The 23,331-nt window shown below is 37.9% G+C and overlaps 1 protein-coding gene across 9 annotated transcripts in view; it reads right to left on the bottom strand.

The window, feature by feature from the left end:
• Positions 1-286: 286 nt before the first annotated feature.
• Positions 287-23,331, bottom strand: part of DPY19L4 (dpy-19 like 4) — a 72,253-nt gene continuing 49,208 nt past the window's right edge. For 6 of the 9 annotated variants that reach the window (XM_054498699.2, XM_063668980.1, XM_063668982.1 and 3 more), the window contains 7 exons: positions 21,640-21,759; positions 14,358-14,478; positions 11,724-11,780; positions 10,972-11,054; positions 8,338-8,470; positions 4,139-4,297; positions 287-2,386 (listed from right to left, as the gene is read on the bottom strand). In XM_054498699.2, the coding sequence (XP_054354674.2) occupies positions 2,222-2,386; positions 4,139-4,297; positions 8,338-8,470; positions 10,972-11,054; positions 11,724-11,780; positions 14,358-14,478; positions 21,640-21,759 (838 nt within the window). In that variant the 3' untranslated portion in view covers positions 287-2,221. The remainder of the gene's footprint in view (positions 2,387-4,138; positions 4,298-8,337; positions 8,471-10,971; positions 11,055-11,723; positions 11,781-14,357; positions 14,479-21,639; positions 21,760-23,331) is intronic. The other 3 variants (XM_063668981.1, XM_054498700.2, XM_063668983.1) reach the window with 1 other exon arrangement.

The following is a 23,331-nucleotide window of genomic DNA, read 5'->3' as shown; positions in this document are numbered from 1 at the left end:
CTCCTCTCATAGTAGATCTTTATTGTCAAACCTAACAACTGTAAGTTACCTAAGTGGAATTACTTGTAGAATTGTGAATCATTTGTTCACTCTACAAATAAGCGAAGAAATAAACTAAATGCTTTCCACTTAAAGTTGTCTAGTACTATTGTTTTAACTGCAGTTAAAACAGAAGTAAATAAACTTATCTGTCATATTCTATACTGTCATTTCCATAATAAAGCTTTCTTTTCCTTTTCAACTGATGCTGGATGAAAAATTCATTATTTAAAACATCCATGAACAATTTTTCCAGATCAATTTTATTTAAGAAATAAGTTGACAGAAAGAAGCAAAAGCATCTTACTAATATGTCAAACAAAACACAAATACCAAACCTAATTCAGCGCAGGTAACATAATATAAATCAACAAAAATTCGATTAAATAGTTCACACTAGATAAAAAGTAGGGTGTTCTATTTCCCCTTCAAAATACGGAAGCTGACTTTTCAATTACATTGTTTTACATGCTCTAATCACAAGTACTACCATGTGACTATTCACTGTGTGCTTAGGTAACTATGGTCATATTTTCAGAAGGCTTGAAGCAAAATACTAGTGACTCACTATTCAGATGTACAGAGTCAACCTGAGGTACACTGCCTGCAACTATCTTAATACAGTTAAGAAGTTATGTATAAAAGTGAAATGAGAACCACTGAAACTAATCTATCAGATATATGACATCACCATCAAACAATTCTTAAGCTCCAAAAGAGCAAAGCATCTGAGAGTTAGTCTAAGAATGCATGTACTTTAACAACATATGTATAACAGAAAATAAAGATAACGGAAAAGCTCCCTTCTAATGTAGTGTACTTTTACAACACATATATAACAGAAAATAAAGACAACAGAGAAATGCTCTCTTCTAATGTAGTAATTTAGAGTACGGAAAATGCAATTTTTGCAGCACTTTAACAAGTGAGAATTATGAAAATCTGTTCACTGAACAGGAGTATAAGGAAAAACTAAACATGTATCCCAACTTATTAAAATGACACATCTATAGGCTACATCTATCCTGAATCTCTCTATAAGGCCAAATTAACTTTTTACAATTTTCTCTTAATAAATGATTAAAAATATGAAAATACTTAAAGGAACATAGCATTTAGACTGTGAAACTGTGTTGTAAATTTTATTATAGTTGTCATTTTTTCTTGATGTTGAAGACTGCATCACAGTTTCATAAATAACATTGCTTGTGTTTTATAATATATCTGCATGCAGAGGTATGTTTAACAACATCTGCATGAATCCCCAGAAATTGTTGCTCATTTTAGAACACATATTTTTATTCTGATAATGATTTAATTTTTTACTTAGTACTTCAGTAGAAAACATGTGAATAGATTGTATGCCCCATATCAGTATTTAAAAAAAAAAACCCGAACAACATTCTTTTAAATGTCCATTTAACAAAATATATGTAACGGTTATTGTTTTATCATGATTAAATTGGTATCAAATTAATAGGCATAAGTGAAAAAACTAATCACTTACTAGTCATTTAGAAAATGCAGTAACATCATGCATTATGTATTACTAAGAAAGTTCTCACTTACACAAGCAGTAGATGAGGAGAACAGTATCATGAAAATTCTAAATATATCTTTATGTATATCCTTAAAAATCACTTTCCTTTATATAATTTCCATTTTAATTTAAATGCCACATATCTTCAGCTAACATTTAAATTAGTTTTTATTGTAAAACTTCAGTTGTTATACATCATAAAATACCTTCAGAAACTTGCTTGAAGGTCGGAATTATTCTTTCCTTCTATTAAATAATTATATCGCATTAAGTATTTATTAAATGTTATGTTTGAGAAATGTATCTGACCTTGAACATATTCAAATTCAAGATCAATATTATAATAGAATGAAGATTTTATGGGGAAAATGTTGCAATCAGTAAAAGTGTTAAAGACCATGTAACGGTAAGGAAGACACCTGTCTGGAATATCGCAGAGTGGTAGATAACACATTTAATCAAAGGACAGTAATGCTTGATCTTCTATTTCCCACAGAACTCTGGATCCAGTTAACAGCAGAAGGGGGAAAGAAGCAGCAATATTTCAAATGTCCATACTCTGATCTGCAAAAGACACCAAGTAGGTAGAAGAAAACTGCATTTTACTTCAGGCAGTCTTTGAAATGAAGGCTCTGTTATTTTTCAAGACTGGAAGGATATCACAGTGTTGATTTTATATACAAAGTAGGATCTGTTCCAGTATACTCTAGTGAAATAATTCACATATGGAGAATAGTTAATTTTGACCTCATGACAAAATCGCCCATATTTTGAGTAGGTTAGCTTGTCACCTTCTTCACAAACCATCTATTAAAAGATATAAAACATAATATTAAAAAGCTTATTAAGCTTATAGCAGAAATGCAATCAATATACAAATGACTATATTTATATGAAAAAACACATTACTGCTAAACATTGTCTACAAAACATCTCACTGTTAGCAAATAGAAGCCTCTTCATAAGTGAGTCACCATGCCCACTATACTCCTGAACTTCTCATTGACACTGAGAAACCAGTACAAAGGTTTCCAATTTTTAAAAGATTTAATCCTAAAATTTAGAAGGCAGTGTTTCCATAATCCATTATCATTGCTCTGAAGAACCTTATCATGCATCCTACCAAGGCTGAGAAATGAACATATTATATTCCTAAATATATTCACTCTTCTCTTGTGTAGAATTGACTCACAATTATTTAGTAAGCAAGGAAACTTTCCTGACTTAGTGCAGACCTTTACAATTTCACCGAATGATGTTCACTAAGATAGCTTAGTTAGCTTGAAGGAGTTTTTATTTAAAAAATTAAGTAATATTTTAATGGCTATGAAAGATGTCAGACAGCCAACTTTAAAAGGATGGATTAGCTAAAGTCCATGCCAGGCATGACATGAAAGGAGAAGTAAGCTGATCTTCAAAACAACAGAAAAGTGGGTATCAGAGCAGAATAGAAAGGCTCCAGAGAGCAGACAGCAAGACAGCACCAATTACTGAAACTGTACCCGAGGCTTCATAAAATTCCATTTTTGTCACCAATAAACCAAAGATCACAGCCACTAAGTACCAACAGAGAAATTCAAAATACATGCACCATAAAACAGAGTAAGTTTATATTACAAGATTAAGGGGTCATGAGGAAAAGATAGGTAGAAATCACAAAAACTAATTTCTTACCTCCAAACTGATCTTGGATAAGACAAAGAGCTATGATTATTTAGGAAAAGACAGAAAAAATCTTGGCTGCAACCTGAATAGTATATCTACTACCACTTACAATGACTTACTAAACTTTTCCTATGATCCCTCACTCCCAGCTTTCTCAGGAGTCAAGAATCCATTCCAGCTAGCATTAAGTCTCAGATATACAAACTGCCTTCATTGGAAGGCCATGGGGGCTGTGGGGGAAGACACATGCGCGCGCGCGCACACACACACACACACACACACACACACACACACACACACACACACACAAACACGTGGTCAGTCTTCGGTCTTCTTCTTGTGGAAAACACAGCTTGGTAAAATAGCCGAAATCAATATAGAAATTAAGATACAGCCAAGTCCTAACAACTAACACATGGCTTTTAATACACTCGTTTTTGTGGATAATAGGGACTCAATGTACAGGCACTGTGTTAATTTAGTATGCAATTTTTCTAGATATGAATCAAATTACAAGAAATTTCTCAATATAAGAATATAACAAGGTAACCAGTTGCTCTTTAGATTATTATAATAAAATAAAATCATCATTCAAATCAAATTATGCCATCTTTTGTTTATGAATGTTGAAACCTGAATAAGTACAGGCAATGAATAAGGAATTCCAGTATTGGTAATACCATTATTATTTTTTATTATTTTTGCAAAAATGCCCAGATTTTCTTTTGTATGTTGAAAAAATACTCCAAACTACTTTTAAGAAGCTTTCCCCATTATTACATAACTCAGTTATACTCTTAGTTAAGTTCCAAAAATAAAGTTTAAAGATTACAAGTTTAAAGTCATTTTTCTAAAAAAAAATATATATATATAACTTTCCAAATGGTTACTTACGTGGCCATTTGCAATGTCCAATAAATCTTTAACCCTACAGCCTCTTATGGGTCCCACCTCATTGCAGATAGCATCCTCTACAATTAGGTAATTAGCTTTGTAAGATGTCAGTATTTTATAAATATCCTCAGCAGATCGCTTTGAATAGATTTGGTAGATCTGAAAGAATATAATTAAAATAAAACTTAAAGGATATTTAAAACTTCAGTAAATTGAAACTATACATCAAGCATCTACTGTGTTCTAAGTACTGAGTATTATATATGAAAAATATATTTATTTTTATAAATAAATATAAATATTAATCTATATATCAAAACTCATGTTTGGATTATGTGGTGCTCTTTACTATAATTTTTCTGAACTTATTAGATAATATGCTCTGGATCTTATTAGACAATAAAGCTTTTCAGTCTTTCTGAAATGTTAATATTGGATCAACTCTTGATATCCTTCGAAAAGTAGTAAAATCACAAATATTAGGCCCATAGTATCATATACTATTTGTTCTGAAAATACTGAGATTTGAAATCTAGAATGAATAAGATTCCAATCTATTTGCAGAATATCCAGTAGCTGCCTCCTACCTGTCACCACAGCTGCCTATCTAGTACCTTCAGTTCCCACGTCCACTGACATGCTAGGAATACCCACCTTCAACATTCTGTAGCACACAGAATGCCAGTACATCAAGAGGAAGTGTCTCCCTCATTTCACTACACTAAATACGTTTCAGCGGGAATGCTTCTATCTTATCCAGCCTATACCTATTGATAGTTATTTACAATTTTATTTATTTTTAAGTGTTAAGAAACTGAAACATACTATTGGGGCATTAAAAAAAAAACCACTTCTATGCGATTGTAGTAACATTACTGATAGCCTACAGCAGAGTTTCTCAACCTTGGCACTATTCACATTTTAGGCCAGATCATTCTTTGTTGGGACACGAGGGAGGATGTTCTCTGCAATGTAGGTCAGCATGCCTGGTCTCTACCCACAAGATGCTCATAGAACCCCTCTTCCTGTTATGACATTGTGACAACCAAAAATGTCTCCAGACACTGCCGAATGTCCCCTCGGGGAACAATTCTCCCAGGTTAAGAATTACTGGCCCAGGGGATTATATAAGGATTAGCCACATATTATGAATTAGAGACTCTGTCTAATTTAAATGATATGGTCGGCCAGGCGTGGTGTCTCACGCCTGTAATCCCAGCACTTTGGGAGACCCAGGCAGGCGGATCACTTGAGATCAGGAGTTTGAGGCCAGCCTGGCCAACATGGCAAAACCCCATCTCTACCAAAAATACAAAAATTAGCTGGGCACGGTGGCATGCACCAGTAGTCCCAGCTACTCAGGAGTCTGAGGCAGGAGAATCGCTTAAACCTGGGAGATGGAGGTTGCAGTGAGCCGAGATCACGCCACTGCACTCCAGCCTTTACGAAATTCTCTAAAATTGAAAAACAGAATATTGGGAACTCAGGTGTGGTTCATCATTGCTTTCAGATATGAAGTTACCATTTAAATCCATACCATACCAGAGTGAGCCTCTATCTCAAAAAAATAAATTAATTAAAAATAAAAATAAATAAATAAATGGCCGGGCATGGTAGCTCACTCCTGTAATCCCAGCACTTTGGGAGGCAGGGGTAGGCGGATTGCCTGAGCTCAGGAGTTCAAGACCAGCCTGGGCAACATGATGAAACCCTGTCTCTACTAACATAAAAAATTAGCCAGGCGTGGTGGTGTGCACCTGTAGTCCCAGCTACTAGGGAGGTTGAGGCAGAAGAACTGTTTGAACCTAGGAGGCAGAGGCTGCAGTGAGCTGAGATTGTGCCACTGCACTCCAGCCTGAGCGAGACTCGTCAACAACAACAACAACAACAAAAATTAAAATTAAAAAATAAATAAATGATATGGTCTCACTTATGGAGTTCAGTTTGGATTTTAGCTTAACAACAAATTTACTCAATACCTGCTATGTACTACATACCATAGAGAAAGACAAAGGTTTCAAAAACCATGGTTACTATTCTCATAGACAAGTTACATAAAACTTAAAACTCTAAAATGTTTAAATTAGAACCTAAGTAGAACTCTGACCTAATTACAAGTAATTCTGAAATTCCATATTAGAAAAAGACCAATCAAAAGAAAACAAAGTCACAGAGTTTGTTGTTTTAAATCTACAAAAAATAAAATTCAGGAATATGCTGTCTATATTCTGCCTAAGCAACTCTATCTTTTGGAGGTGCAGCAAATATTCATCAGAGATGGCTGCTGTCTCTCAAGGAAATCATTCTCAGGTAGATTCTCTCCCCTGCCTGCTTCAATCTGTTCTTTCTGCCATGACCGTAATTAACTCTCCAAAGCAGATCTAATCATTCCACTGCCAGGTTTACTAAAAGTCATGTCTCTTAACTGCCTCAAGGATAAGTCTAAATTTTTCAGCATGACATTCCAGGTCTGTCAAAATTCGGCCTCATTTTCTTTCCTAGTTTCAGGACTATAAAAATTCCTTGGCTCATGTTACTTTTTCAGCCTGGAATCATATATATTTCTTTTCCAAACAAGTTTCTAATCATCCTTCAAAGCCCAGATTGAGGGACTGCCTTTTATGACAACTTCTTAGATTTTTGTAGGCAGAATTGTTTGATTGTTCCTGCTTTTTTACTGCTCTTTGTACCTTGTGCGTCTATGTATATGCGTATGCATGCAACAACCACTTAATAGTACAGAATAATAACATAATAGCAAACTTTAAAATTTTACTGTGTTTCAGGCATTGTACATTATCTCATTTAATTCTCACAAGTAGGAGGTGAGAACTACTATTCTCACTTAATCTCCAGATTTAGTAACTCACTTAAGGTCATGAAGCTAATACACAGCAGAGCTAGCATTTGGGTTCAGGTACTCAAATTTCTGAGTCTGCATTCTTAATCTCTATATTACTGTACTTCTTCCTTAACTTAGAATATGCTTAAAAACTGTATGAAATTATCTAAAATTGAAAAACAGAATATTGGGAACTCAGGTTCAGTTGATCATTGCTTTCAGATACGAAGTTACCATTTAAATCCATACCAAACATTCAAAATAAGACATTATCTAAACTACAATTAATTAGATACCATTCTAATATTATACTGAGTCAATAACTGCCCATTTATTAAAAAATAAATTAGTGTTTTATAAGCAATAATAGAACTTTAGCTGAGAAAGACAAAATGTAGTACCAAGACATTAATTGACAGCCTTCTTTTAAAAATTTGATTGAGGGCTGGGCACGGTGGCTCACGCCTGTATTCCCAGCACTTTGGGAAGCCGAGGCAGGTGGATCACCTGAGGTCAGGAGTTCGCCACCAGCCTGATCAACATGGTGAAACCCTGTCTCTACTAAAAAATACAAAAATTAACTGGTCATGGTGGCTGGTGCCTGTAATCCCAGCTACTCAGGAGACTGAGGCAGAAGAATCACTTGAACCCAGGAGGTGGAGGTTGCAGTGAGCCAAGATCGCACCATTGCACTCCAGCCTGGGTGACAGAGCAAGACTCTGTCTCAAAAAAATAAATAAATAAAATAAAAATTTGATTGAGAACAATATTTTAAAAAGAACATTAGCCAGCTGTGGTGGCGGGTGCTTGTAATTCCAGCTACTCAAGAGGCAGAGGCAGGAGAATCGCTTGAACCCAGGAAGCGGAGGTTGCAGTGAGCCGAGATTGTGCCACTGTACTCCAGCCTGGGTGAATTAAAAAAATGTTAGCTGGCTGTGGTGGTGAGTGCCTATAATCCTAGCTACTCAGGAGGCAGAGGCAGGAGAATTGCTTGGAGGCAGGAGAATCGCTTGAACCCAGGAAGCGGAGGTTGCAGTGAGCTGAGATTGCACAACTGTATTCCAGCCAGGGTAAAATATTACATATTAGGTCCCTTGACACTTTGTGGAAAATTAAGTATTTTTCCTAGAAACATATCAATATGATTCATAAAACAAAGAACTTAGTATTTTAATTTTGGGTCTCCTCTTGGTTAACTGTATTATTAATTATACAGGTTTTTTAAAAACAGAAGTTAATTAACTCTTCTAAAATTGTTTGGACTTTCCTAGCTACCTAGAAGCATATGTATACTGCAGACTGCTAAAATACAAAGTGCTGGAAAAGAGATCCAAATGTAGAATTTAAAATGTCTTACATTTTCATTTCTCTTGAGAAGATCATCATCATTGTAAAGAGGCAAACTTGTCACCATCCATCCAGTGCATAATTTAATCGCACCCATTAACTGTGGACTCCCTGCAAACACAGCTGCAACTGGAGCTTGCCTTCTGCAAAGAACCATAAAGATTTGCACACTGAAAAGGCAAGTATACTACTTAGATCACTGATCTATATCAACTCTGAAATACCAGACAACTTACAATGTTTATACATTTAAGTTTCAATGCCAGTTTTCATTTCATTTCATTTATGGATTCATTCAAAAAAATTGGGCACCTAACTATGCACCAGACACTTGTGCTGAAGATACAGAAACTTTTCTAAAAAGAGGGAGCAAGGGGAAGACAAGAAGTAAACATATATATTGGGTGGTAATAATATGATTAAAAATAATGCAGAGTAAGGGGATAGTAACAAGAATATATTATTTTAGATAAGGTGGCTAGTTCAGTGATGATACTGTGAATTCTCAACTCCATCTTTTGCAAATTAACCACCTACAACCCAGCTTCTTCCAAATCCACCTCTCCTCCTGCTCCTTCTCTGTCTTTACCCATGTGTCTGTCTCCAGGCAGAACATATAGGACTTCTCCACTCTGAATCATTATCCCAAGTCCCAGACTTGGATGCTACTTGCAAAGTGGAAAACCTACAAGCAGGTCCCAAAGGGCTGTTCTAATACATTCACTTATTTATTCACTGTCTGAATTTAACATTAAGCACCCACCTCTATGTGCTAGGGATAGTGCCAGGCTATTGAAATAAAGAGATGGCATATATGGCCACTGTCCTCAATAGTGAGGAAACAGATATAAAACACGGTAATTGTACCCAGTAACATAAATATTCAATAGGTAATTGTTTGGGCCTTTGCTGTCTTTGAAAATACTGTGGTAAATCATACAGAGATGTAACTTCCTTTTGTTAATGACAACACAAGGCAGTGTTCAACAATAGAAAACAGAATTTACAAAAAGTATTAATGGGCAATAGTTAAGGGTGATCTAAAGAAAACTATTTGTATAAAATAGAAGATATGTTATAGTAACAAGACATTATAATAAAATCTATTCTTGTTTCTATATACCTATTCTATAAACCAATTTTAAATTTCTAGAAACACTTTTTGTCTTTTTTCCCATATTTTTCTAGTCTTTTTTGATAGTATTTCATCACTTTTTCATGTTTTCTTATCTTCTTTTATGTCTTTAATAAATTTCAATGTAGTTATTTCATAGTCTCCATCCATGGAATAGACTGGTTACAAAAATGGCCACAATAATTCCTCTCCCTATGGTCATGGTCTTGGAGGGAATGCTAGTATTAATCATGTGACTTGCTTTGGCCAATAGGACAATAGTAAGCACCACGTAAGCAGTGACTTAAAACATACTTGACATTGGGAATTGCCCTCTCTTGCTGCTCTTGGGAATTCTACAACTACCACCTTGTAAACAAGCCCAAGTTAACCTGCTAGATGATGAGAGACAGAGGGCCAAGTCAATTTGATCCCCTCAGCTGACACATAGCCAACCCTAGACTATCCAGTCCCAGTGGAGCTGGCCCAGACCAAAACAATCCTCCCCAGCACCCTAACCCTGCTAATTCTCAAGATGGTGTGGAATAACAAATGTTTATTGTTTGTAAGCCACTAAGTTTTGTGGCATTCAGTTATGTAGCAAACCCTAAATGACATAAATTTTATTATCAGAAATAGCTAGAGGTCTAATTCTGGTGTTTATCGCAAGCTGCATTGAACTGTTTATGTGTTTTATAATTTCAGAGCTTACCTTTATGAAACTTTACTTATGGAATCCTGTATAACATGGGTTGAGGATTTGTCACCCATTCCAGACCAACCCCAAACCACTTTTAATGTTAATTTCTTAATTTGGGATTTCTTAGATTAGACAAGCATAATTTCAAATTACACTAGCCAAGTATAATTTCGAACTATAAAACCACATGAATTCAGATCCATCGCTATAAATTGAGAGGGGAGAATTTTTTTGACCAAGAGATGAATGCAAGAGAGATCTGCTTTCTCATCTTCTTTCTCTACCCTTGGTATCTTGCTACTCCATCCTTTCACTGACTAGGTATTTTGCTCTTCTATCCTTTCACTGCCAGTGTAGCCTTTTGAGGGTCCCTGAGTTACACATGTGTGTGTTGGGGGGTTCTCAATTCCAATTCCCTGCTTCCATAGGCCTAAGACCACATCTCCTGTCCTGTGTGGGCATTAAAATCTAAAACCCCTGGTTATCAAAACTAATAATCCACTGACAATTCACTTCCAACACAGGGCAAAATAAGCATCCTCTTGAGTATCTAAATAAAAGGATATCTCTTCTTTTTTATCCCATATTTCTAAGTGTTTGACAATGGCAGTTTCAAATCTCATACCGACCAATGCTATATTTTCAAGCCCATGGAGATGAGTGGAAAATTAGAATCACTAAGTCCAACCAAAATCTAAATATCCCTAAAACTCCTGAGTTTTATGAAAAAATTTGGAGAGTATTAATTTATTATTTCCTATGAATTCATTAGATAGCATGCAGTGATTAATTAATAGCTTAATAGTAGTCTTGGGCACTTCAATCCTTACTTTATCCAGGTCATAAGTTCCACTGTATCTGGGTCATAGAATTCCTGTAGTTCCATTAATTCTGTCATTAATCTGGGAAAAAACTAAAACGCAAAAAAAAAAAAAAAAAAAATCCCCAAAAGATGTATGTCAGTAATTAGAAAGTTTAAAACTGTTCCACAGTATTTCAAAAGACTAACAGACTAACTTAAGGCAAATGATATTACAACACCGTTTGCATGGAAAAAATGTCATGATGGATCTCTTTGCTTTCCTTCAATGGCCTGCTTATTTTTCTCAATCCAAATCATCTATTTTATGGTTAATTCACTGCTTTGACTCAATAAATAATTTTATCATTACCAAACAATAATAAATTGATCATGTTTCAGGCACACACATAGTAAATAAATAAATAAATTTTCAGGTCCAATAATTTGCAGAATTTATATCATTTCATAGATGATAAAGTTTTGGAGTTACCAAAACGTGTTTTAATATTAATTCCTATTTACTCAGCAATTTCCTTTGCCAATTATAAACTGAATTAACACTAGCATTAGACTGCAGAAAATGGCATCAGGTGGCATTCTAGAAACGTTTTAGCTCTTCTGCAATGTTCCTAATAACAAAAAAATTAGGCATTACTAAGAATGTTACATTTTATTTTGTTAGGATAGTGTCTCAACATGTTTCCTACCCACACATATAAATTTATCACTACCTTTGTAGATAAAGTACATCTTATTAATATAAAAATCTAATTTTTTTACCTCTTTCCATAAGCTGAGACCTATTATAGTAGGCACAGCCATGCTCAGAATAAGAGCCTAAAATATTAAAGCAAAAAGGATTACAGATAAATACATTTCAGAATACATGTTAGAGGTAATAGATACTGATTCTATGACCAATCATATATCTCTATAGTTATACAAATTCCAAAAAAAATGAAGTCAACATAGAACCTAGTTCACAGAATGAGATGGGTGAAAATTAATGACTTTCAAAGATAATAAGCTGGAAGTAAAGTGAGACATAAACATTTACTATAAAAATTTAAGGCAGAAAATTAAAAAGGTAATGCTCATAATATTTCAAATGGCAAGTAGATATTTGAAAAATTTGCCAGAAATTTATGTTATACAGATCTTACAAAGGATAGTACACTACTACATGAAAAGCTAACAACAAAAAAAACAATGAATTAACACAAGAAAAATAGCTAATATACATCAGTATACTAGTCTGTTAAAATAAGAATACATAAACTCTCCTCGAAATAAGACTGGCAAAATACAACATGAGTATTATTAAAGATAATGTATCATCGTCCTGCTATAATAAAACCTGCTCTGCCTACTCTCCCATGTCTTTTAGTGACCCTGTGATCCAGTCATACCAACCAGAAACCCAGGAAGCATCTAAGATATCTCCCTCTTCCTCATTTCCCCATACTTAATAAGCAGTGAGGCTTACTGATCTTCTAACTACTCTTTTCATTCCAGTCTGGCATACTATTAATCAAATGGGCTTTTGAGTCAGAAAAACCTGGGCGTGGCTGGGTGCGGTAGCTCACACCTATAATTCCAGAACTTGGGGGCCAAGGTGGGAGGATTGCTTGAGTCCAGGAGTTTGAGACCAGCCTGGGCAACATAGTGAGACCATGTCTCTACAAAAAAAAGAGTTTTAATTAGCTGGGCATGGTGGCGTGTGCCTGAAGTCCCAGCTACTCAGGAGGATGAGGCAGGAGGATTGCTTAAGCCCAGGAGTTTAAGGCTAAAGTGAACTATGACTGTGCCACTGCACTCCAGCCTGGGAGACACAGTGAGACTCTGTCTCAAAAAGAAAAAAAAAAAAAGAAAAAAGAAAATCCTGGGTGTGAATCATGATTTCCATACTTACAAACTTGGTAATCTCAAGCAAGTTATTTAAACAATTAAAGCCTTGTTTTCTTTTGTTTTTTATCTATAAAACAGAGAAAATATAGGATTAAATAGCATGTGAAATGCTTCAAACAGTACCTGACATAGTGAACATTCAATAAATTGAAGCTTCAATTACTTCTAGCCACTCTGGCCTCCTCTGTGACTGAAGTCTGTTGCCTGTAGGACTATCCTTCACAGAATTGTAAGAGTGAGCAAACAGAAAATGTAAGTCTGACTCTCTTACTTTCCATGAGGCATACACATCCCAATTCCTTCCCACTGCTGACAGCATGAGAGCCAGCTCCGCAGCATGACACCCAGGGACCCCATGGCCTCACCTTCCTCCACTTATCCAGTCTCATTTCTTGACTACCCCTACCTGCCTCACACTTTATGTGCCAAGAAAACTAAATATATTGTGCTTTTTTCCCAGTCCCTTTGATTACATCATGTTCTTTGCCCACTTCTGTGTCTATTCCTTCTATCAGGAATATCCTTTCTTTCCCCTTCATTTGCCTAATAACTAAATATATTTCCAATCTCAGATGGGAAAGCCTTATTTGAGTCCCTAAAAAAAAAAAAAAAGAAAAGAAAAAGAAAAACAGAATTAAGTAGCCCTTCCCTATGTTCTAATAGCACCCTATGAAAACTTCTTTTTGTTTTTTAGGAGGTAGGACAGGGAGAGAAGGAAGAGCTGGCAGGTTGAAGAAAGTGGAAGTGGAGGGAGCAGGGGACAGAGGGCCGAATTCTTATTATCTGTTTTTACACCCAGGGATTATAATCCACTTGATGAAATTAACTGCGCTATAATTATCTTTGTATCCCAAGCACATAGCAGGCAGAATGTAATGTTCCATTCACATAGAAAATATACCATAGTTCTAAATCAAACCAAGAAAGATATCATAAAAATTAATTCTTGATGACCTCTCACATTACTGATTCACGTACATTTTTATCTTTTATTTTTTAAGTTGTATGCATTAAAATGCATTACTTTGATAATCAGAATTTTTTTTTTTTTTGAGACAAAGTCTTGCTCTGTTGCCCAGGCTGGAGTGCAGTGGTGCGATTTTGGCTCACTGCAACCTCTGCCTCCTGGGTTCAAGCAATTCTCAATTCTCAGCCTCTCGAGTAGCTGGGACTACAGGCATGCACCACCATGCCCAGCTAATTTTTTTTGTATTATAAGTAGAGACAGGGTTTTACCATGTTGGCCAGGCTGGTCTCGAATTCCTGGCCTCAAGTGATCCACCCACTTCAGCCTCCCAAAGTGCTTGGATTACAAGCGTGAGCCACCGTGTCTGGCCCAGAAATTATTTTTAAAAATGTTTTGCACAGGATCTGTTTTTCTACCTGTAAGTCATCATGTAATTTACTCATGCTATTTCAATTGTATTCAATGTAGTTTCCATTATTAGCATTTGATTTTATATAATTAGAAGAGAAACAAATACTTAACGCAAAATAATGACTCACCAACAATATTGGGTGTACAGTTCTTAATCGAAGCCACTTGAAAAGTGTCATCCAAAGTTCGGGAGAACATACACCAAATGCTGCTAACATGCACACATAAGGAATCCAGATGTACTTCAAGCTAGAAAACACAAATGGAGTCATACATGAGACATCCTGTGAACATCATTATTATCTAATTTCTCTTCTCTGAGCTCTTTCCTACTACTCACGAAAATACCAAAATGTTAAGGGACAGTGAAAAAGTTTAGCCTCTAATTTTCAGCAACAGATTGTTATCCAGTTTTTAAAAAATCAAGCAGACATGTGGGCTAGCAAATTAGGATAAAATAAAAGCATTAATACTGATGAGGATGCAGGAAAATTGTATTCTTGGAGAGAATATAAGCTATGAGAGCTTTTTCAGAAGGCAATTTGGTGGACTGGGAGTGGTGGCTTATGCCTGTAATCCCAGAACTTTGGGAGGCTGAGGTGGGTGGATCACTTGAGGCCAGGAGTTTGGGACCAGCCTGGGCAACACAGTGAAACTCCGTCTCTAACAAAACTACAAAAATTAGCCAGGCATGGTGACACATGCCTGTGGTCCCAGCTACTTGGGAGGCTGAGGCAGGAGGATCACCTAAGCCTGGGAGGCAGAGATTGCAGTGAGCTGAGATCGCACCACTGTACTCCAGCCTGGGTGAAAAGCGAGACTCTGTCTTAAAAAAACAAAAACAAAAACAAAAAAACTCTAAGATAGGCAAGATAGGCAATGCCATTTCTATTAATGTAGCCTAAAACTATATTAGCATAAGAGTATAAAGATAGACATATGAGGGGTTTTTTTTTTTTTTTTTTTGAAGCAGAGTCTCACTGTCGCCCAAGCTAGAGTACAGTGGTTGTGATCTTGGCTCACTGCAACCCCCGCCTTCTGGGTTCAAGTGATTCTCCTGCCTCAGCCTCCCAAGTAGCTGGAATTACAGGCACATGCCACCACACCCAGCTAATTTCTGCATTTCTAGTAGAGACCAGGTTTCACCATGTTGGCCAGGCTGGTCTCAAATTCCTGACCTCAAGTGATCCACCCGCCTTGGCCTCCCAAAGTGCTGGGATTACAGGCATGAGCCACCGCACCTGGCCACACACACAAGACTTTTAACTATAGCATTTTGTTTTACTAGCAAGAAAATTGGAAAAACAACAACAAAAACTTCTGTTCTTCAATAGGTATTGATTAAATAAATCATTATAAAAAACAAAAAAGCAAAATGCAAAATTTCATGTGTAATGTTACCCTAATTTTTGCTTTTTTTTTTTTTTTTTAAAGTAGATACATGGCACAAGCAAAAATAACAGCTGGGGCTGGGCACAGTGGCTCAGACCTGTAATCCCAGGACTTTGGGAGGCTGAGATGGGCAGATCACCTGAGGTCAGCAGTTTGAGACCATCCTGGCCAACATGGTGAAACCCCGTCTCTACTAAAAATACAAAAATCTGGCCATGTGCGGTGGCTCTCGCTTGTAATCCCAGCAAATTGCGAGGCCGAGGCAGTGGATCACCTGAGGTCAGGAGTTTCAGACCAGCCTGGGCAACATGGGGAAACCCTGTCTCTACTAAAAATACAAAAAATTAGCCGGGCATGGTGGTGGGCGCCTGTAGTCCCAGCTACTTGGGAGGCTGAGGCAGGAGAATGGCGTGAACCCGGGAGGCAGAGCTTGCAGTGAGCCAAGATTGTGCCACCGCACTCCAGCTTGGGCAACACAGCGAGACTCCATCTCAAAAAAAAAAAAAAGAAAGATTTAAAAATTGAACTCTTACATTAAAAAGATTAAAAATCCAGGTGTACAGAAAAAATTAACTTGTATCATTAGAAGAAAATACATTACTTTATGTTGCAGATTTTAAAGAAAACAAAAGGAGTTAGCATCTCCGTAGGAGATGCTAACTGCTAAAAATGGAAGAGGAAAAGTTTAGAAAAATTAATAGATATCAGTGCTTAGTATAGATTATCAAGAAAAAAAATAACATTTCAAGGGACAACTTTTGTAATAAATACTAAGGAGAACAACCAGACCTTTCTATGATATATTCCCTGGTGTCAAACTCAGAAGAGACTGGAAGAATCTGGACCTAGAGTATAAATGTTAACCTCTGTGGTTTTATAAAACAGCAAAGCCATGGAATGGAGAAAATAAACAAATATCCAGGCTGGGTACAGTGGCACATGCCTGTCATCCCAACACTTTGGGAGGCCAAGACAGTAGGATCATTTGAAGCCAGATGTTCACGACTAGCCTGGGCAACACAATTAGACCCTGTCTCTACAAAAGAATTTCTTTTTTTAATTTTTAAAAATTAAGAGGCTGGGTGCAGTGGCTCACACCTGTAATCCCAGCACTTTGGGAGGCTGAGGCGGGTGGAACACCTGAGGTCAGGAGTTCAAGACCAGCCTGGCCAACATGGTGAAACCCCATCTCTAATAAAAATACAAAATTTAGCCAGGCGTGGTGGCACATGCCTGTAATCCCAGCTACTCTGGAGGCTGAGGCAGGAGAATAGCTTGAACCTGGGAGGTGGAGGTTACAGTGAGTCGAGATGGCGCCACTGTACTCCAGCCTGGGCAAGAGAACAGGACCCTGTCTCAAAAAAAAAAAAAAAAAAAAGAAAGCTCTGCTCTGCTCTTGTTTGCAGCTGATCTAGGGGCACAATGGTTTTGGCACACACAAAAAAATTGGAATATATGCATAGTTTTTTCACAATATGCATTTTTCACGAACTTTTTGAAGACCCCTTGTATCCACAGAGAAATATTTTTTAGCCTTGAAAAAGAAGAAAATCCTGTCATCTTACAACATAGATGAAATTGGATGACGTGACATTAAGTGAAATAAGCCAGTCACAAAAAGATAAACACTATAGGATTCCACTTACATGAGGTATCTAAAGTAAACAAATTCATAGAAATGGAAAATAAAGGCTGGGCGCGGTGGCTCATGGCTGTAATCCCAGCACTTTGGGAGGCCGAGGCGGGCAGATCACCTGAGGTTGGGAGTTTGAGTCCAGCCTGACCAACATGGAGAAACCCCATCTTTACTAAAAATACAAAATTAGCTGGGCATGGTGGTGCATGCCTGTAATCCCAGCTACTCAGGAGGCTGAGGCAGGAGAATCGCTTGAATCCAGGAGGTGGAGGCTGCGGTGAGCCAAGATCACAGCATTGCACTCCAGCCTGGGCAATAAGGTGAAACTCCGTCTCAAAAAAAAAAAAAAAAAGAAAGAAGTGGAAAGTAAAATGGTGATTATTAGAGGTTGAGGGTAGGGAAAAAAACGAGAGTTGTTCATTGATATACAGTTTTAGATTTACAAGATGAAAATGTTCTGCAGATCTGTTGTACAACAATGTGTGAATATACTGCAGATCTGTTGTACAACAATGTGTGAATATACTAAACACTGCTGAATTGTATACTTAAAAAACATTAAGATGGTAGATTTTATGTTATGTACTTTTTTATCATAATTTTAAAAAAACTTAAATGTAGCTGGGCACAGGGGCTCATGCCTATAATCCCAACACTTTGGGAGGTTGAGGTGGGAGGATGGCTCGAGCCCAGGAGTTCAAGACCAGCCTGGGCAACATGGTGAGACCTCATCTCTACAAAAACTTTCAAAAATATTAGCCAGGCATGGTGACACCAGTCTGTGGTCCCAGCTAGTTGGAAGGATATCGTGGGAGCATTGCTTGAGCCTGGGAGTTCGAGAGCACAGTGAGCCGCGATGGCACCACCGCACTCCAGTCTGGACAACAGAACGAGACCCTGTCTTTTTTTTTTTTTTTTTTTTTAACTAAAGACACAGCCTCACTCTGTTACCCAGACTGGAGTGCAGTGGCGTGATCATGGCTCACTGTGGCCTTGAACTCCCAGGCTGAAGCAATCCATCCACCTCAGCCTCCATAGTGGCTAGGACCACAGATGCATGCCACCATGCCTGGCTTTTTTTTTTTTTTGTAGAGATGGGGTCTTGCTATGTTGCCCAGGTTGGTTTCAAACTCTTGGGCTCAAGTGATCATCTGCCTCCATCTCCCAAATTGCTGGGATTATAGGCATAAGCCACCACACCCAGCCTGTCTCTCAAAAACACAAAAACAAGGCCAGGCGCAGTGGCTCATGCCTGTAATCCTAGCACTTTGGGAGGCTGAGTCAGGCGGATCACCTGAGGTCAAGAGTTCAAGACCAGCCTGACCAACATGAAGAAACCCCATCTCTACTCAAAATACAAAATCAGCCGGGCGTGGTGGCACATGCCTGTAATCCCAGCTACTTGGGAGGCTGAGGCAGGAGAATCGCTTGAACTGGGAGGCAGAGGTTGCAGTGAGCCGAGATCGCGCCACTACACTCCAGCCTGGGTGACAAAGACTCTGTCTCAAAAAACAAAAACAAAAAACAAAAACTTAAATATAATAATCTTCAATTCTATTAAACATTCAGTTTGTACACAAGTAACCTAATTGAAGAATTTAAAGCTCCAAACTTCTAAAGATGGTAACATTTTCTTCTTTCATCTATTAAAGAAAGATAAGATGCTCCTATATGAATTACAACTTAAGAATAATTAACTTTAATATGCAAAGGGTTTCATATATTGCCTTTTTTTTTTTGATACGGAGTCTCACTCTGTCGCCCAGGTTGGAGTGCAGTGGCACAATCTTGGCTCACTGCAATCTCCGCCTCCCGGGTTCAAGTGATTCTCCTGCCTTAGCCTCCCAAGTAGCTGGGATTACAGGTGCCTGCCACCACACCCAGCTAATTTTTCTGTATTTTTAATAAAGATGGGGTTTCACCATGTTGGCCAGGCTGGTTTCAAACTCCTGACCTCAAGTGATCCGCTCGCCTCGGGCCCCCAAAATGCTAGGATTACAGGCAGGAGCCACCATGCCTGGCCTCATATATTGCCTTTTATGAAATTTATTCCCATGCATCTTATTTATTGTGCAGTAAAGGATTAACCTTGCCTAAAAAGAGATTTGGCCTTTGCCCTCAACTCCTAGGAGGTAACCTCTTGCCTGATAAGAGCATCTTCATTTGCCTGGGTCCTTTGGATCATGCATAAGAGTCTATGCTAACAGTGTGATTTATGGTGGGAGCCTTGGAGCATGTGGTGCCAGTTCAACCTGTGAAGGGCTGAAGGCTAAGGTCAGCCACACAGGTGGTCAACCACATATATATGACTGAGCCCCAATACAAACCCTAAACACAAAGCATGGGTGAGCTTCCCTGATTGACAGTACTCCGTGTGTACTGTCACACATCGTTTCTGAGAGGAAAACAGGTGCTGTCTGCACGATTCCACTGGGAGGGAACAAATGGTAGTTCTGTGCTTTGGTGTCTCCTGGACCTTGTCCTATGGGTCTCTTTCCTCTGCTGATTTTAATCTGTGTCTTTTCACTGTAACCAACTGTAACTTGAGTATGACTTTCCTAAGTTCTGTGAGTCCTTGTTAGTTATCAAGCCTGAGGGTAGTTTGGGGGACTCCCAAACTTGCAGTTGGTGACAGAAGGATGGTCTTAGGAATTTCTGACCATTGCATTCTGACCAAGCACACATTCCTAGACTGTGTGCTTCTGAGGAAGGGGGATCCTATCATGTATATAGCTATATCTCCCACTATTGCTAAAAGAGTATGAAAAAACTAAAAACTTGTGCTGAATGAATACATTTTAATAAAGTTTATTAACAAGATGGCATGATTTTCTATAAAAGCAGGAACAAAGGAAGTTTAAAAACTAAAGACTTAAAAATAAATAGTGCAAGATATGTTTCAAGGATTCAAACTCCCTAAAAAATTATTACATAACTTATCTAAATATTAATATGTGAATACCTATTTTGTCTTAACAAATTTAAGGTATACAGAACACTAAAATGATCAAGCAAGTGAAATATAAAAATTCTACCTTATTGAACATTAAATGGGGCCCTATATATATATTTTGTAAATGTCATTTGCCATTGAAAGACAATAAAAGAAATAAGGTAAGGAAAGGATAAAAGGGAAAACTCCAAAGTCCTCAACAAAGCCTGCCACATGCTCCCTGTGCTTCAGCCAGACTGAGCTCCTTTTCCTCCTGCCAACAAGGTGCCATGATCCTTCCTGCCCAGGCCTGGGCATATGCCATTCCCTCTACCTGCAGTACTCTTGCCTCTTTGGTTCACCTAGTCCACTCCTACTCACCCTTCAGGTCGCAGGCACTTTTTCCTTAGAGAACTTTTTTGATATCTTTAAGTCAAATTCTGTTTTATATGTTCTTATGGCACCATGTACATCTCCTTCACTTACCAAAGTTGTAATTTTATTTTTGTATGATTGACATCTGTCACCTCCATTAGGCCATAAGTTAAATAAGGTTAGAGACTGTCTGTTCCACTATTGCTTATTGAGGTACCTTTAGCACCTAGCACAATGCCTAGAACTTGGAATATGTTCAATAGTTTTTTAATAAATGAATGAATAAGTAAATGTCAGTTCATTATAATATAAACACCTTTGTAAACTCCAGATAAATTAAGAAAGTTTATAGGTTTTGAGTTTTTATGAAGTTTTATGAATGTATTCTTGGATGTATCTACTTATTACCATTAAAAAAGACGATCTTTGCTGGGCGCAGTGGCTCACGCCTGTAATCCCAACACTTTGGGAGGCCAAGGTGGGCAGATCACGAGGTGAGGAGTTCAAGACCAGCCTGACCAATGTGGTGAAACCCTGTCTCTACTAAAAATACAAAAAAATTAGCCAGGTGCGGTGGCACGCGCCTGTAATCCCGGCTACTTAGGAGGCTGAGACAGGAGAATTGCTTGAACCTGGGAGGTGGAGGTTGCAGTGAGCTGAGATTGCACCACTGCACTCCAGCCTGGGTGACAGAGCGAGATTCTAAAAAAAAGAAAAGACAATCTTTGTGGGTTTTCTGACTTTTTTTTTGAGACGGAGTCTTGCTCTGTCGCTCAGACTAGAGTGCAGTGGCGCAATCTCGGCTCACTGCAACTTCTGCCTCCCAGGTTCGAGAGATCCTGCCACCTCAGCCTCCCCAGTAGCTGGGACTACAGGCGCACACTACCACACCCAGCTAATTTTTGTATTTTTAGTAGAGACGGAGTCTCACCACGTTGGTCACACTGTCTCAAACTCCTGAACTCAGGTGAGCCACCCGCCTTGGCCTCCCAAAGTGCTGGGATTACAGGCGTGAGTCACCGCACTCAGCCAACAATCTTTGTAAAAACAAAGGGATCAAATAAAGTACACTTACCCTTCTATAACCATTGCAAGAGAACCCAATAAAATAGTGTGAATTACATGATAAATTATTTCTGGTCTTTCTCCAATTCGTCCATCTTCAAGAGTAATAGTTTCCTTCAAGGACTTACCACTACAAAAGGAAAATGTATTTTTTAATACTTTGAAAATATATTTGTAAAAAACCAAAGATACATTGTTTATCATCTTTGAAGGACATACCTAAAATTTTATATTTCGTCATAACAAGAAATATAGGTGATCTTTAAAATTTGAAAGTATATTCTGCTAGTTAAATACCTAACATATATCTCTAAGTTTCTGCAAATGGCTTTTAGAACCTGAAGACAACAAACTCTATGAAGACTAAACATGAATTTTCAGAAAAATAAAAAAGGGTTAGGGACAGTGACTTATGCCTGTAATCCCAGAACTTTGGGAGGCCAAGGTGGGCGGATCACTTGAGGTCAAGAGTTCGAGACCAGCCTGGCCAACATGATGAAACCCCATCTCTACTAAAATATAAAAATTAGCCAGGTATGGTGGCACATGCCTGTAATCTCAGCTACTCCGGAGGTTGAGGCAAGAGAATCACTTGAACCTGGGAGGTAGAGGTTGCAGTGAGCCAAGATCACGCCACTGCACTCCAGCCTGAGTGACAGAGTAAGACTCTGTCTCAAAAGAAAACAAAAAAGAAAAGAATAATAAAGATTTGTAGGTTCTTCTTCCAAGATCAATTATGAATCAACTAGCAATTGCTAAATTAATATAGTTAAATCATAATTTGAATAACTAAATTCTTAAAATGAAGAAATTATACACAACCACATTTCAAACATGATAAAAACATCAAAGATTAGTCAAACTTTATAGTTTTTTTTTTTCTTTTTCTTTAAGAGATGGGGGTCTCACTATGTTGCCCAGGCTGGTCTTGAACTCCTGGCCTCAAGCAATCCTCCTGCGTCAGCCTCTCAAAGTGTTGGAATTATAGGCATAAGCCACTGCACCTGGCCTCAAACTTTATAATTTAAAATTACTTATACTGCCAACTTCATTTAAGTTAAATAGAAGACATTATTCTTACATTAAGTAAAAATTTGTATAAATTAGTGAATCAGTCTGTAAAAGTTTAACTGATTATTTAAATATCAGTTATATATGAAGTCTCTAACTATATTAAATCTGGACATTACCTATTTAGATGTATAAAACTCAGTTTAGGGCTGAGCACGGTGGCTCACGCCTGTAATCCCAGCACTTTTGGAGGCCAAGGCGGGTGGATCATCTGAGGTGGGGAGTTTGAGACCAACCTGACCAACATGGAGAAACCCCATCTCTACTAAAAATACAAAATTAGCTGGGCGTGGCAGCACATGCCTGTAATCCCAGCTACTCGGGAGGCTGAGGTAGGAGAATCGCTTGAACCCGGGAGGCGGAGGTTGTGGTGAGCCGAGATCGTGCCACTGCACTCCAGCCTGGGGAACAAGAGCGAGACTCCGTTTCAAAAAAAAAACACCAAAAAACGAAAAAACTAAGTTTAAATTTTTCTGGTCAATACAACTTTTTGTATTTTTTTTATTTTTTTTTTTGAGAGGAAGTCTCACTCTGTCGCCCAGGCTGGAGTGCAGTGGTGCAATCTCGGCTCACAACCTCTGCCTCCCCGGTTCAAGCGATTCTCCTGCCTCAGCCTCCCGAGTAGCTGGGA

This window comes from Pongo pygmaeus, chromosome 7 (assembly GCF_028885625.2).
Source record: "Pongo pygmaeus isolate AG05252 chromosome 7, NHGRI_mPonPyg2-v2.0_pri, whole genome shotgun sequence".
Classification (NCBI taxonomy): Eukaryota; Metazoa; Chordata; class Mammalia; order Primates; family Hominidae; genus Pongo; species Pongo pygmaeus.
Note: the sequence above shows the minus strand (reverse complement) of the source record. Positions and strands in the feature narration are given on the sequence as shown.